Consider the following 17,500-nt stretch of genomic DNA (forward strand, 5'->3'; position numbering starts at 1 on the left):
ACCGGTGTTAAAACCTGCAGGAGATAGCTAACGCTGGATGCTAGCTGTTAGCTTGGTGTTCACTGTTTACAGATCCTGTACTGAGGAGGATGAAGAAGATGAAGAAGATGAAGAAGATGAAGGGGAGGAAGGAGGAACTGTTACTGCAGAGTCAGTTCCTGTGGCTCTGCAGTAACAGTTCCTGTTAGCATCAAACTTCTGCTTCTGTTTCTTTGACTTCTTCTTTGATGACTGTGTGTGTGTGTGTGTGTGTGTGTGTGTGTGTGTGTGTGTGTGTGTGTGTGTGTGTGTGTGTGTGTGTGTGTGTGTGTGTGTGTGTGTGTGTGTGTGTGTGTGTGTGTGTGTGTGTGTGTGTGTGTGTGTGTGTGTGTGTGTGTTTGTGTGTGTGTGTGTGTGAGACCTTAATGCCGTGGCCGATCCCGTCCAGCTGCTGGTAGCTGATTGGCCGGCGGCTGTAGGGGGGGCGGGGCTTTGATCCAGCAGCCAGTAGCGGCGGCAGGATCTTGTGACAGCGCGGGACTCTCCTCGCCGCCGTGAAGACGCCGATCTCTCTGCGGGAAACTTTCTCTTTGTGCATCTCCACCGTCTGAAAGGAGGGAGACACTCTGTTCACCCTCTGTCTGAAACCACAGCACTCAGACTGCCTCTGTTCACCCTCTGTCTGAAACCACAGCACTCAGACTGCCTCTGTTCACCCTCTGTCTGAAACCACAGCACTCAGACTACCTCTGTTCACCCTCTGTCTGAAACCACAGCACTCAGACTGCTTCTGTTCACCCTCTGTCTGAAACCACAGCACTCAGACTACCTCTGTTCACCCTCTGTCTGAAACCACAGCACTCAGACTACCTCTGTTCACCCTCTGTCTGAAACCACAGCACTCATACTGCCTCTGGTCACCCTCTGTCTGAAACCACAGCACTCATACTGCTTCTGTTCACCCTCTGTCTGAAACCACAGCACTCATACTGCTTCTGTTCACCCTCTGTCTGAAACCACAGCACTCATACTGCTTCTGTTCTCCCTCTGTCTGAAACCACAGCACTCATACTGCTTCTGTTCACCCTCTGTCTGAAACCACAGCACTCATACTGCTTCTATTCACCCTCTGTCTGAAACCACAGCACTCAGACTGCTTCTGTTCACCCTCTGTCTGAAACCACAGCACTCATACTGCTTCTGTTCACCCTCTGTCTGAAACCACAGCACTCAGACTGCCTCTGTTCACCCTCTGTCTGAAACCACAGCACTCATACTGCTTCTGTTCTCCCTCTGTCTGAAACCACAGCACTCAGACTGCTTCTGTTCACCCTCTGTCTGAAACCACAGCACTCATACTGCTTCTATTCACCCTCTGTCTGAAACCACAGCACTCATACTGCTTCTGTTCACCCTCTGTCTGAAACCACAGCACTCAGACTGCTTCTGTTCACCCTCTGTCTGAAACCACAGCACTCATAGTGCTTCTGTTCTCCCTCTGTCTGAGTATTCTCATCAAGAATATAACGAGTACTGACAACAGATATTAACGGAGACGAAACCGATTTCGAACCGAAGTTAATTTCAAAAAAGTCTTCCGTCCACACGAAAACGCTCGAAAATGCTGGAGACGCTGTAGTACATATGCCGGGCCTGTAAGTGGCGCTGTACTTCCGACACAAAATACACCAAAAGCAGCGAAGAAGACCGATTATTATTATTATTATTATATTATATTATATTATATTATATTATAATTATTATTATTATTATATGATATTATTATTATTATTATATGATATTATTATTATATTATATTATTATTATTATTATTATTATATGATATTATTATTATATTATATTATTATTATATTATATTATTATTATTATTATTATCATAATGTATTATTATTATTATTATTTTATATTATTATTATATTATATTATTATTATCATTATATCATTATATTATAATTATATTATATTATATTATATTATATTATAATTATTATTATTATTATTATTATTATTATTATTATTATTATTATTATTATTATTATTATTATTATTATTATTATTATTATTGTTGCTGATGGTTGTGGTAGAGGAGCTGTAGATGTTGCACTAACATCTGTAGTATGGTTAGTAGCGTCTGGAGCACGAACGCAACCCTGTGATCCGCCATTGTTGTTGTTGACATACCCCTCTCCACAGCAGTTACCAACCTGGGTGTAAGATTTGACAGACATCTGACTTTTGACACCCACATCAAACACCTGTACAAAACCTCCTTCTACCACCTCAGGAACATTGCTAAACTCCATCCCACACTCTCCCTGTCAGATGCAGAACAGCTGGTCCATGCCTTCGTCTCCTCAAGGCTCGACTACTGCAACGCTCTCCTCATCCGGACTCCTAGCGGGAGCCTTCAGAAGCTCCAATATGTACAGAACAGTGCCGCTAGGATCCTGATGAGGGTGAGAAAATACAATCACATCACACCCGTCCTTCATTCCCTCCACTGGCTTCCTGTCTCATTCAGGATCGACTACAAGATCTCACTACTGACCCATCAGTGCATCCACGGGAACGCTCCTCCATACCTGAAGGAACTTCTCACATCTCAAACCTCCACACGCAACCTCCGCTCCACAACCAACCATCTGCTTCGCCCCCCCAGGACCAAACTACGCACAATGGGGGATCGGGCTTTCTGTGCAGCTGCTCCTCGCCTGTGGAATTCCCTCCCAGACCACCTGAGGAGTCCACAGACCACCTGAGGACTCCCCAGACCACCTGAGGACTCCCCAGACCACCTGAGGACTCCACAGACCACCTGAGGAGGACTCCACAGACCACCTGAGGACTCCACTGACTACCTGAGGACTCCCCAGACCACCCGAGGACTCCACAGACCACCCGAGGACTCCCCAGACCACCTGAGGACTCCCCAGACCACCTGAGGACTCCACAGACCACCTGAGGAGGACTCCACAGACCACCTGAGGACTCCACAGACCACCTGAGGACTCCACAGACCACCTGAGGAGGACTCCACAGACCACCTGAGGAGGACTCCACAGACCACCTGAGGAGGACTCCACAGACCACCTGAGGACTCCACAGACCACCTGAGGACTCCACAGACCACCTGAGGAGGACTCCACAGACCACCTGAGGAGGACTCCACAGACCACCTGAGGACTCCCCAGACCACTGACGCCTTCAAGAAAGGCCTAAAAACCTTTCTTTTAAAAAAAGCTTTTGATTAAAACTTTTGTTTATTTTGTTTGTTTTTATGATGCCTCCTGTAGCACCTTGCTGCTAGCAATGAAAGGTGCTTTATAAATTGAATTTATTATTATTATTATTGTTGTTGGCGAAACGCATCAGCAATGACGCGGGTGACGCGGGGGTGAGCAGGAGAGGTGGGGAGAGGCTATGATCGTATAGGGCGTTGAGTCTCCAGACCCGCTTTGGGAGCCGGTATCAAAGTGTATCGTTAGAGGCCTCCGTTTCCACGTGTCCGTGTCGGCCTCGTGTGGACGAACCGTCTATACCAGCAGCTTTCAAAGTGTGAGATGCGCCTCCCCGGGGGCGCCAGAGAGCTTCAGGGGAGGCACAGCGTGAGAAAAAAATAACGAGGAACAGTGAAATCTAGCTAGTTCACTTCAGCTAACTTTGCTGTGACCTAAAGTGAGAGAGGAGACGGCGTCTGGCAGAAAACGTGAAGTGACCTAAAGTGAGAGGAGACAGCGTCTGGCAGAGAACGTGAAGTGACCTAAAGAGAGAGGAGACAGCGTCTGGCAGAGAACGTGAAGTGACCTAAAGTGAGAGGAGACAGCGTCTGGCAGAGAACGTGAAGTGACCTAAAGAGAGAGGAGACAGCGTCTGGCAGAGAACGTGAAGTGACCTAAAGAGAGAGGAGACAGCGTCTGGCAGAGAACGTGAAGTGACCTAAAGAGAGAGGAGACAGTGTCTGGCAGAGAACGTGAAGTGACCTAAAGAGAGAGGAGACAGCGTCTGGCAGAGAACGTGAAGTGACCTAAAGTGAGAGGAGACAGCGTCTGGCAGAGAACGTGAAGTGACCTAAAGTGAGAGGAGACAGCGTCTGGCAGAGAACGTGAAGTGACCTAAAGTGAGAGGAGACAGCGTCTGGCAGAGAACGTGAAGTGACCTAAGAGAGAGGAGACCAGCGTCTGGCAGAGAACGTGAAGTGACCTATAAGTGAGAGGAGACAGCGTCTGGCAGAGAACGTGAAGTGACCTAAAGATGAGAGGAGACAGCGTCTGGCAGAGAACGTGAAGTGACCTAAAGTGAGAGGAGACAGCGTCTGGCAGAGAACGTGAAGTGACCTAAAGTGAGAGGAGACAAGCGTCTGGCAGAGAACGTGAAGTGACCTAAAGTAGAGAGGAGACAGTGTCTGGCAGAGAACGTGAAGTGACCTAAAGTGAGAGGAGACAGCGTCTGGCAGAGAACGTGAAGTGACCTAAAGTAGAGAGGAGACAGCGTCTGGCAGAGAACGTGAAGTGACCTAAAGAGTGAGGGAGACAGCGTCTGGCAGAGAACGTGAAGTGACCTAAAGTGAGAGGAGACAGCGTCTGGCAGAGAACGTGAAGTGACCTAAAGTGAGAGGAGACAGCGTCTGGCAGAGAACGTGAAGTGACCTAAAGTGAGAGGAGACAGCGTCTGGCAGAGAACGTGAAGTGACCTAAAGTGAGAGGAGACAGCGTCTGGCAGAGAACGTGTGTCACTTGCACACTTTTGGCTGTCATGTTGTTTTTGAAACGGCATCATCAAAGTTGCACTGGCGGGCGACAGAGGTGCACCATGTCCCCGCAGGGAGGCTCCCCCCGTTGACAATTTACATTACATTTCATTTAGCTGACGTACTTACAATACTTCACTAGCACCCCCCCCCCCCGGTTGACAATTCACTAGAAATGCAATTGAATACCCCTGCATGCATTATAGCAACAATAATAATAATGATTATTAAACATAATAATTAAACAGCAAAGATACACAGGAAGTAAGAAGATTAAAAACACACACACACACACACACACACACACACACACACACACACACACACACACACACACACACACACACACACACACACACACACACACACACACACACACACACACACACACACACAGGATATACATCTACTGAGAGACACTTCCATTCACAGCAGACACAAAGCAGACAGAGAACAGAGGCTCCATTCACACACACTCTCACACACACACATTCCCTCACACACTCTCACACACACTCACTCACTCTCACACACACACATTCCCTCACACTCTCACACACACACACACACACTCACTCACACACTCTCTCACACACACACATTCCCTCACACACACTCACTCACTCTCACACACACTCACTCACTCTCACACACACTCACTCACTCACACACACACACGCACAATCTGTATTCTCAGCACTGAGCAGTGTGTAGCTTCATTAGCATATTTAACTTCAGAAAGCTTACAGTTTGATCATCAGTCCAATAACACCAGAGCCCACACTTCCCACAATGCATCTGGGTATTTTGATCCCCCATTAATTAGCTCACCTGACCAATGAGGTTGATGGAGGACTCCATGTGCCGCAGCTGATTGGTCTGAGCGTCGAGCAGACTCAGCACACTGCCAGCCAATGAGCTGATCTGATAGGCCACGCTCGCCAGCGATTGGGTGGTGAAGTTCTTTGTTTCCTCCAATGCCTTCAGGCTGCCGTCACCTGACTACAGATGGAGACAGCAGGGTTAGCCTAGCTTAGCACAAAGACTGGAAACAGGGGGACACCGTTAGCTTAGCACAAAGACTGGAAACAGGGGGACACTGTTAGCTTAGCACAAAGACTAGAAACAAGAAATACTGTTAGCTTAGCACCACAACTGGGAACAGGGGACAGTGTTAACCTAGCTTGTTGTGGCATTAGTACAAGAGGTTGTAGTATTAGTACACACCTGCAGGTAGTAGTTGTAGTATTAGTACACACCTGCAGGTAGTAGTTGTAGTATTAGTACCTGCAGGTAGTAGTTGTAGTATTAGTACCTGCAGGTAGTTGTTGTAGCAGTATTAGTACCTGCAGGTAGTTGTTGTAGCAGTATTAGTACCTGCAGGTAGTTGTAGTATTAGTACCTGCAGGTAGTTGTAGTATTAGTACCTGCAGGTAGTTGTAGTATTAGGCGCGTTCACACCGGAGTACTTTTCCCGTTTAGTTCCGTTAGCGCCTGGAATTTTGCTTTCACACCAAAAAGAGAACTTAGTTCCGAGAACTTTTAACCCCCATTTTAGTGCCTGCTAGAGAGGTGGTACTTTCCTGCGGAGAAAAAAGTACCAATTTCGATTGGCTGGGCGGATTGCAAACCACGCCCCGTAAAACTCTGAAAAGTTTTGTGAAGCCGCCATTGTATTTGCTGGCATTAGCATTAGCATTAGCATTCGCCCCGCGCACCAACGGAGAGAGACTAACTTATGGCAACACAAAAAAAACATGGGAGCGGTGGAGATGATGAGGTGTCGGCGTTCTGGTGATTTCCTCTGAAGGCTTCAGTAGAAGCTGCTGGGAGTCCCAGCAGCTTCTACTGAAGCCTTCCCCAACTCCGGGGACTTCTGGCCGAGGACTCCGGGTTGCCAACTCCATAGTAAGGAAAGTAGCTATTGGCTGTCCGAAAAGTCACCAGAAGTCCCTAAATGACGTCATCACCTAATTTGCATATCCTGTAATTGCAGTAAAAAAACGTTCCACCCCCTTCAAGGATCAAAACTTGAAACCATCAGAGTAAATCCAGACGACAGTAGATCAGAAATGTCTCTATTAGAAAAAGTAGAGAGTAGAAATAGTTTTAGTAGAAATCTCCCTTAAAGGCAGTATGCCCGTGTGTCATCTCCAATCAATGGCTTCAACCATCCTTTAAACTCAGGGTTTGATTCCCACTCCTTTCTGTACTATTGTGAATACAGTTTACTTAGAGACTGTGACATGATGACCTGCGTGGATGTTTAGCTGAGAGGCATACACACAGTGGACGAGGTGATTAAGTGACTGTTACATTTAAATCCGGCTCAAAACCAGGACGGCTTGGCAGTTGGTGCATGCACAATTTATTTGCAGTCTCGACCTATGGTCTCGACGCGGGAGAGTGTGTCTCCTCTCTGCTCTGACTGCAGCTGAGCTGCTGCGGGAGGCAACTGAGCGCCTGTGAGTACTATGGGAGGGCAGAGGGGCTCACGGTAGCACCCGCGGCTCGCTAACTGCAGAACAATACGTCAATCAATCAATCAATGTTTATTTATATAGCCCAATATCACAAATGTTGTCTCAGTGGACTTCACCGTTTGTACAGAATATCAGTATGACAATACGACACCCTCTGTCCTTAGACCCTCTGTCCTTAGACCCTCTGTCCTTAGACCCTCTGTCCTTAGACCCTCACATCGTACAAGGAAACACTTCCAGAGAAAACCCACAGTTTAAAGGGGAACATGGGAGAAACCTCAGGGAGAGCAACAGAGGAGGGATCCCTCTCCCAGGACGGACAGACGTGCAATAGATGCCGTGTGTAAATCGAAGAGATAATACATTTACAACATAGGTAGACCAAATGTTTGGAAATGCATGTGTCTGTAATAAGAAGATGAATCCACGAGGATATCCATCCAGGACTTATGATCCAGGACCACAGCAGCAGGCACAGCCACGACTCAAGATCCAGGGCTCGCGATCCAGGACTCAGGACCACAGCAACAGGATCAGCCATGACTCAGGATCCCGGCGTATTTAGACACCAAAAAGAAAGACATGTGGGGAAGCTGGGTTATTGGGAACATGAGAGTACACAGGTACAGACAGAGAGAAGGAAGAAGGAAGGTGTCCCCCGACACGTGAGTCTCCAAACACCAGAAAAGTCTCTAATAACACCATTACAAGTCTTTACATTAGTCGTTAATCGCTTTTGACAAAAATAAGTAGCCGGAGTGTTTGGAAAGCCGCCGAATTGAACGACAAAGTCCCCAAGTTGGCAACACAGAGGACTCCGGGTGGCAGTATACGCCGTGAAGCTGTTTGCGGCCTGCCAGTAAACCCAAAGCAGAAGAAGAAGAAGTGACGTCAGCGACTTCATTTGCGCAATCTTCCCTCAGGGACTGATTCCGGTGTGAACACGATCTGTACTAAGATCCATGGGGGTACTAAGTGCTGGCACCAAGTGCTGGCACTAAGTGCTGGCACTAAGTTCGGCAAAGTACTTGGTGTGAAAGCGGCTATTAGTACTTGCAGGTAGTAGTAGTAGTAGTTGTAGTATTAGTACTTGCAGGTAGTAGTAGTATCAGTACCTGCAGGTAGTAGTAGTTGTAGTATTAGTACTTGCAGGTAGTAGTAGTATTAGTACCTGCAGGTAGTAGTAGTATCAGTACCTGCAGGTAGTAGTAGTATTAGTACCTGCAGGTAGTAGTAGTATCAGTACCTATAGGTAGTAGTAGTAGTTGTAGTATTAGTACCTGCAGGTAGTAGTAGTATCAGTACCTGCAGGTAGTAGTAGTAGTATTAGTACTTGCAGGTAGTAGTTGTAGTATTAGTACTTGCAGGTAGTAGTAGTATCAGTACCTGCAGGTAGTAGTAGTAGTTGTAGTATTAGTACTTGCAGGTAGTAGTAGTATCAGTACCTGCAGGTAGTAGTAGTAGTTGTAGTATTAGTACCTGCAGGTAGTAGTAGTATTAGTACCTGCAGGTAGTAGTAGTAGTTGTAGTATTAGTACTTGCAGGTAGTAGTAGTATTAGTACCTGCAGGTAGTAGTAGTAGTTGTAGTATTAGTACTTGCAGGTAGTAGTAGTATCAGTACCTGCAGGTAGTAGTAGTAGTTGTAGTATTAGTACTTGCAGGTAGTAGTAGTATTAGTACCTGCAGGTAGTAGTAGTAGTAGTAGTATTAGTACCTGCAGGTAGTAGTAGTAGTAGTTGTAGTATTAGTACTTGCAGGTAGTAGTAGTATTAGTACCTGCAGGTAGTAGTAGTAGTTGTAGTATCAGTACCTGCAGGTAGTAGTAGTAGTTGTAGTATTAGTACTTGCAGGTAGTAGTAGTATTAGTACCTGCAGGTAGTAGTAGTAGTAGTAGTATTAGTACCTGCAGGTAGTAGTAGTAGTAGTTGTAGTATTAGTACTTGCAGGTAGTAGTAGTATCAGTACCTGCAGGTAGTAGTAGTATCAGTACCTGCAGGTAGTTGCTGCAGCAGTAGTCGGCCACCCTCAGCAGGTTCTCATGGTTCTCCAGCAGAGCCTTCCTGGCGCTCGGGGTTTCCTCGAGGATCCTCATCACCTCGTCCTCAAAGCTCTGCTCCTTCATCGCTGAGACACAGAAAGAGAGTTCTGCACTACTTCTGGGTTCCCTCACATCAAACTCATGGTTCTGAACATTACACTCATGGTTCCCTCACATGACACTTATTGTTCCCTCACATCACACTCATGGTTCCCTCACATCACACTCATTGTTCCCTCACATCACACTCATGGTTCCCTCACATCACACTCATGGTTCCCTCACATCACACTCATGGTTCCCTCACATCACACTCATGTTCCCTCACATCACACTCATGGTTCCCTCACATCACATCATGGTTCCCTCACATCACACTCATGGTTTCCCTCACATCACACTCATGGTTCCCTCACATCACACTCATGGTTCCCTCACATCACACTCATGGTTCCCTCACATCACACTCATGGTTCCCTCACATCACACTCATTGTTCCCTCACATCACACTCATGGTTCCCTCACATCACACTCATGGTTCCCTCACATCACACTCATGGTTCCCTCACATCACACTCATGGTTCCCTCACATCACACTCATGGTTCCCTCACATCACACTCATGGTTCCCTCACATCACACTCATGGTTCCCTCACATCACACTCATGGTTCCCTCACATCACACTCATGGTTCCCTCACATCACACTCATGGTTCCCTCACATCACACTCATGGTTCCCTCACATCACACTCATTGTTCCCTCACATCACACTCATGTTCCCTCACATCACACTCATGGTTCCCTCACATCACACTCATGGTTCCCTCACATCACACTCATGGTTCCCTCACATCACACTCATGGTTCCCTCACATCACACTCATGGTTCCCTCACATCACACTCATGGTTCCCTCACATCACACTCATGGTTCCCTCACATCACACTCATGGTTCCCTCACATCACACTCATGGTTCTCGTTGTTGATACGAGTTGTATCTCATGTGACGAGTTGTCGAGTTGTATCTAATGAAGGTGACGAGTTGTATCTCATGAAGGTGACGAGTTGTATCTCATGAAGGTGACGAGTTGTATCTCATGAAGGTGACGAGTTGTATCTCATGAAGGTGACGAGTTGTATCTCATGAAGGTGACGAGTTGTATCTCATGAAGGTGACGAGTTGTATCTCATGAAGGTGACGAGTTGTATCTCATGAAGGTGACGAGTTGTATCTCATGAAGGTGACGAGTTGTATCTCAGGTGACGAGTTGTATCTCATGTGACGAGTTGTCGAGTTGTATCTCATGAAGGTGACGAGTTGTATCTCATGAAGGTGACGAGTTGTATCTAATGAAGGTGACGAGTTGTATCTCATGAAGGTGACGAGTTGTATCTCATGAAGGTGACGAGTTGTATCTCATGAAGGTGACGAGTTGTATCTCATGAAGGTGACGAGTTGTATCTCATGAAGGTGACGAGTTGTATCTCATGAAGGTGACGAGTTGTATCTCATGAAGGTGACGAGTTGTATCTCATGTGACGAGTTGTATCTCATGAAGGTGACGAGTTGTATCTCATGAAGTGACGAGTTGTATCTCAAGGTGACGAGTTGTATCTCATGAAGGTGACGAGTTGTATCTCATGTGACGAGTTGTATCTCATGAAGGTGACGAGTTGTATCTCATGAAGGTGACGAGTTGTATCTCATGAAGGTGACGAGTTGTATCTCATGAAGGTGACGAGTTGTATCTCATGAAGGTGACGAGTTGTATCTCATGTGACGAGTTGTATCTCATGAAGGTGACGAGTTGTATCTCATGTGACGAGTTGTATCTCATGAAGGTGACGAGTTGTATCTCAGGTGACGAGTTGTATCTCATGAAGGTGACGAGTTGTATCTCAGGTGACGAGTTGTATCTCATGAAGGTGACGAGTTGTATCTAATGAAGGTGACGAGTTGTATCTCATGAAGGTGACGAGTTGTATCTCATGAAGGTGACGAGTTGTATCTCATGTGACGAGTTGTATCTCATGAAGGTGACGAGTTGTATCTCATGAAGGTGACGAGTTGTATCTCATGAAGGTGACGAGTTGTATCTCAGGTGACGAGTTGTATCTCATGAAGGTGACGAGTTGTATCTCATGAAGGTGACGAGTTGTATCTCAGGTGACGAGTTGTATCTCATGAAGGTGACGAGTTGTATCTCATGAAGGTGACGCGTGTTGTATCTCATGAAGGTGACGAGTTGTATCTCATGAAGGTGACGAGTTGTATCTCATGTGACGAGTTGTATCTCATGAAGGTGACGAGTTGTATCTCATGTGACGAGTTGTATCTCATGAAGGTGACGAGTTGTATCTCAGGTGACGAGTTGTATCTAATGAAGGTGACGAGTTGTATCTCATGAAGGTGACGAGTTGTATCTCATGTGACGAGTTGTATCTAATGAAGGTGACGAGTTGTATCTCATGAAGGTGACGAGTTGTATCTAATGAAGGTGACGAGTTGTATCTCATGAAGGTGACGAGTTGTATCTCATGAAGGTGACGAGTTGTATCTCATGAAGGTGACGAGTTGTATCTCATGAAGGTGACGAGTTGTATCTCATGAAGGTGTCGAGTTGTATCTCAGGTGACGGTTGTATCATGAAGGTGACGAGTTGTATCTCATGAAGGTGACGAGTTGTATCCATGAAGGTGACGAGTTGTTGTATCTCATGTGACGAGTTGTATCTCATGAAGGTGACGAGTTGTATCTCATGAAGGTGACGAGTTGTATCTCATGAAGGTGACGAGTTGTATCTCAGGTGACGAGTTGTATCTCAGTGACGAGTTGATCTAATGAAGGTGACGAGTTGTATCTCATGAAGGTGACGAGTTGTATCTCATGAAGGTGACGAGTTGTATCTCATGAAGGTGACGAGTTGTATCTCAGGTGACGAGTTGTATCCAATGTGACGAGTTGTATCTCATGAAGGTGACGAGTTGTATCTCATGAAGGTGACGAGTTGTATCTCATGAAGGTGACGAGTTGTATCTCAGGTGACGAGTTGTATCTCAGGTGACGAGTTGTATCTTGAAGGTGACGAGTTGTATCCATGAAGGTGACGAGTTGTATCTAATGAAGGTGACGAGTTGTATCTCATGAAGGTGACGAGTTGTATCTCATGAAGGTGACGAGTTGTATCTCATGTGACGAGTTGTATCTCATGAAGGTGACGAGTTGTATCTCATGAAGGTGACGAGTTGTATCTCATGAAGGTGACGAGTTGTATCTCATGAAGGTGACGAGTTGTATCTCATGAAGGTGACGAGTTGTATCTCATGTGACGAGTTGTATCTCATGAAGGTGACGAGTTGTATCTCATGAAGGTGCGAGTTGTATCTCATGAAGGTGACGAGTTGTATCTCATGAAGGTGACGAGTTGTATCTCATGAAGGTGACGAGTTGTATCTCATGAAGGTGACGAGTTGTATCTCATGAAGGTGACGAGTTGTATCTCATGAAGGTGACGAGTTGTATCTCATGAAGGTGACGAGTTGTATCTCATGAAGGTGACGAGTTGTATCTCATGAAGGTGACGAGTTGTATCTCATGAAGGTGACGAGTTGTATCTCATGAAGGTGACGAGTTGTATCTCATGAAGGTGACGAGTTGTATCTCATGAAGGTGACGAGTTGTATCTCAGGTGACGAGTTGTATCTCAGGTGACGAGTTGTATCTAATGAAGGTGACGAGTTGTATCTCATGAAGGTGACGAGTTGTATCTAATGAAGGTGACGAGTTGTATCTCATGAAGGTGACGAGTTGTATCTCATGAAGGTGACGAGTTGTATCTCATGAAGGTGACGAGTTGTATCTCATGAGGTGACGAGTTGTATCTAATGAAGGTGACGAGTTGTCTCATGAAGGTGACGAGTTGTATCTCATGTGTGACGAGTTGTATCTCATGAAGGTGACGAGTTGTATCTCATGTGACGAGTTGTATCTAATGAAGGTGACGAGTTGTATCTCATGAAGGTGACGATTGTATCTCATGAAGGTGACGAGTTGTATCTCAGGAGGTGACGAGTTTGTATCTATGAAGGTGACGAGTTGTATCTAGAAGGTGACGAGTTGTATCTCATGAAGGTGACGAGTTGTATCTCATGAAGGTGACGAGTTGTATCTCATGAAGGTGACGAGTTGTATCTCAGGTGACGAGTTGTATCTCATGAAGGTGACGAGTTGTATCTCAGGTGACGAGTTGTATCTCATGAAGGTGACGAGTTGTATCTCATGAAGGTGACGAGTTGTATCTCATGAAGGTGACGAGTTTGTATATCATGAAGGTGAGAGTTGTATCTAATGAAGGTGACGAGTTGTATCTAATGAAGGTGACGAGTTGTATCTCATGAAGGTGACGAGTTGTATCTCATGAAGGTGACGAGTTGTATCTCAGGTGACGAGTTGTATCTAATGAAGGTGACGAGTTGTATCTCATGAAGGTGACGAGTTGTATCTCATGAAGGTGACGAGTTGTATAATCTTATGAAGGTGACGAGTTGTATCTCATGTGACGAGTTGTATCTCATGAAGGTGACGAGTTGTATCTCATGAGGTGACGAGTTGTATCTCATGAGGTGACGAGTTGTATCTCATGAAGGTGACGAGTTGTATCTCATGAGGTGACGAGTTGTATCTCATGAAGGTGACGAGTTGTATCTCATGAAGGTGACGAGTTGTATCTCATGAAGGTGACGAGTTGTATCTCATGAAGGTGACGAGTTGTATCTCATGAAGGTGACGAGTTGTATCTCAGGTGACGAGTTGTATCTAATGAAGGTGACGAGTTGTATCTCAGGTGACGAGTTGTATCTCATGAAGGTGACGAGTTGTATCTCAGGTGACGAGTTGTATCTCAGGTGACGAGTTGTATCTAATGAAGGTGACGAGTTGTATCTCAGGTGACGAGTTGTATCTCATGTGACGAGTTGTATCTCAGGTGACGAGTTGTATCTCAGGTGACGAGTTGTATCTCATGAAGGTGACGAGTTGTATCTCATGTGACGAGTTGTATCTAATGAAGGTGACGAGTTGTATCTCATGAAGGTGACGAGTTGTATCTCATGAAGGTGACGAGTTGTATCTAATGAAGGTGACGAGTTGTATCTAATGAAGGTGACGAGTTGTATCTAATGAAGGTGACGAGTTGTATCTAATGAAGGTGACGAGTTGTATCTAATGAAGGTGACGAGTTGTATCTAATGAAGGTGACGAGTTGTATCTCATGAAGGTGACGAGTTGTATCTAATGAAGGTGACGAGTTGTATCTAATGAGGTGACGAGTTGTATCTAATGAAGGTGACGAGTTGTATCTAATGAAGGTGACGAGTTGTATCTAATGAAGGTGACGAGTTGTATCTCAGGTGACGAGTTGTATCTAATGAAGGTGACGAGTTGTATCTAATGAAGGTGACGAGTTGTATCTCAGGTGACGAGTTGTATCTCGAGTGACGAGTTTGTATCTAATGGAAGGGTGACGAAGTTGTATCTCATGAAGGGTGACGAGTTGTATCTAATGAAGGTGACGAGTTGTATCTCAGGTACGAGTTGTATCTCAGGTGACGAGTTGTATCTAATGAAGGTGACGAGTTGTATCTCAGGTGACGAGTTGTATCTCAGGTGACGAGTTGTATCTAATGAAGGTGACGAGTTGTATCTCAGGTGACGAGTTGTATCTCATGAAGGTGACGAGTTGTATCTCATGTGACGAGTTGTATCTCATGAAGGTGACAGTTGTATCTCATGAAGGTGACGAGTTGTATCTCAGTTGTATCTCATGAGGTGAACGAGTTGTATCTAATGAAGGTGACGAGTTGTATCTAATGAAGGTGACGAGTTGTATCTCATGAAGGTGACGAGTTGTATCTCAGGTGACGAGTTGTATCTAATGAAGGTGACGAGTTGTATCTAATGAAGGTGACGAGTTGTATCTCAGGTGACGAGTTGTATCTAATGAAGGTGACGAGTTGTATCTAATGAAGGTGACGAGTTGTATCTAATGAAGGTGACGAGTTGTATCTCAGGTGACGAGTTGTATCTCATGAAGGTGACGAGTTGTATCTCATGAAGGTGACGAGTTGTATCTAATGAAGGTGACGAGTTGTATCTCATGAAGGTGACGAGTTGTATCTCAGGTGACGAGTTGTATCTCAGGTGACGAGTTGTATCTAATGAAGGTGACGAGTTGTATCTCAGGTGACGAGTTGTATCTCAGGTGACGAGTTGTATCTAATGAAGGTGACGAGTTGTATCTCATGAAGGTGACGAGTTGTATCTCATGTGACGAGTTGTATCTCATGAAGGTGACGAGTTGTATCTCATGAAGGTGACGAGTTGTATCTCATGAAGGTGACGAGTTGTATCTCATGAAGGTGACGAGTTGTATCTAATGAAGGTGACGAGTTGTATCTAATGAAGGTGACGAGTTGTATCTAATGAAGGTGACGAGTTGTATCTAATGAAGGTGACGAGTTGTATCTCAGGTGACGAGTTGTATCTAATGAAGGTGACGAGTTGTATCTAATGAAGGTGACGAGTTGTATCTAATGAAGGTGACGAGTTGTATCTCAGGTGACGAGTTGTATCTCATGAAGGTGACGAGTTGTATCTCAGGTGACGAGTTGTATCTAATGAAGGTGACGAGTTGTATCTCATGAAGGTGACGAGTTGTATCTAATGAAGGTGACGAGTTGTATTCTAGGTGGCGAGTTGTATCTCAGGTGACGAGTTGTATCTAATGAAGGTGACGAGTTGTATCTCATGAAGGTGACGAGTTGTATCTCATGTGACGAGTTGTATCTCATGAAGGTGACGAGTTGTATCTCATGAAGGTGACGAGTTGTATCTCATGAAGGTGACGAGTTGTATCTAATGAAGGTGACGAGTTGTATCTAATGAAGGTGACGAGTTGTATCTAATGAAGGTGACGAGTTGTATCTCATGTGACGAGTTGTATCTCATGAAGGTGACGAGTTGTATCTCATGTGACGAGTTGTATCTCAGGTGACGAGTTGTATCTAATGAAGGTGACGAGTTGTATCTCATGAAGGTGACGAGTTGTATCTCAGGTGACGAGTTGTATCTCAGGTGACGAGTTGTATCTAATGAAGGTGACGAGTTGTATCTCAGGTGACGAGTTGTATCTCATGAAGGTGACGAGTTGTATCTCAGGTGACGAGTTGTATCTCAGGTGACGAGTTGTATCTAATGAAGGTGACGAGTTGTATCTCAGGTGACGAGTTGTATCTCATGAAGGTGACGAGTTGTATCTCAGGTGACGAGTTGTATCTCAGGTGACGAGTTGTATCTAATGAAGGTGACGAGTTGTATCTCATGTGACGAGTTGTATCTCATGTGACGAGTTGTATCTCATGTGACGAGTTGTATCTCATGTGACGAGTTGTATCTCAGGTGACGAGTTGTATCTCAGGTGACGAGTTGTATCTCATGTGACGAGTTGTATCTCATGTGACGAGTTGTATCTCAGGTGACGAGTTGTATCTCAGGTGACGAGTTGTATCTCATGTGACGAGTTGTATCTCAGGTGACGAGTTGTATCTCAGGTGACGAGTTGTATCTCATGAAGGTGACGAGTTGTATCTCATGTGACGAGTTGTATCTAATGAAGGTGACGAGTTGTATCTCATGAAGGTGACGAGTTGTATCTCATGAAGGTGACGAGTTGTATCTCATGAAGGTGACGAGTTGTATCTAATGAAGGTGACGAGTTGTATCTAATGAAGGTGACGAGTTGTATCTAATGAAGGTGACGAGTTGTATCTAATGAAGGTGACGAGTTGTATCTAATGAAGGTGACGAGTTGTATCTCAGGTGACGAGTTGTATCTAATGAAGGTGACGAGTTGTATCTAATGAAGGTGACGAGTTGTATCTAATGAAGGTGACGAGTTGTATCTAATGAAGGTGACGAGTTGTATCTAATGAAGGTGACGAGTTGTATCTCAGGTGACGAGTTGTATCTAATGAAGGTGACGAGTTGTATCTAATGAAGGTGACGAGTTGTATCTCAGGTGACGAGTTGTATCTCATGAAGGTGACGAGTTGTATCTCATGAAGGTGACGAGTTGTATCTAATGAAGGTGACGAGTTGTATCTCATGAAGGTGACGAGTTGTATCTCATGAAGGTGACGAGTTGTATCTCAGGTGACGAGTTGTATCTC

General features: G+C 45.3%; 1 protein-coding gene across 2 annotated transcripts in view; it reads right to left on the reverse strand.

The window, feature by feature from the left end:
• Positions 1-17,500, reverse strand: part of abi3a (ABI family, member 3a) — a 32,991-nt gene that overhangs the window by 12,537 nt on the left and 2,954 nt on the right. For both annotated transcript variants that reach the window (XM_034152766.1, XM_034152767.1), the window contains exons 2-4: positions 9,222-9,355; positions 5,579-5,749; positions 401-586 (exon numbers count right to left, since the gene is read on the reverse strand). In XM_034152766.1, the coding sequence (XP_034008657.1) occupies positions 401-586; positions 5,579-5,749; positions 9,222-9,353 (489 nt within the window). In that variant the 5' untranslated portion in view covers positions 9,354-9,355. The remainder of the gene's footprint in view (positions 1-400; positions 587-5,578; positions 5,750-9,221; positions 9,356-17,500) is intronic.

The sequence above is a fragment of the Trematomus bernacchii genome, unplaced genomic scaffold (assembly GCF_902827165.1).
Source record: "Trematomus bernacchii unplaced genomic scaffold, fTreBer1.1, whole genome shotgun sequence".
NCBI lineage: Eukaryota > Metazoa > Chordata > Actinopteri > Perciformes > Nototheniidae > Trematomus > Trematomus bernacchii.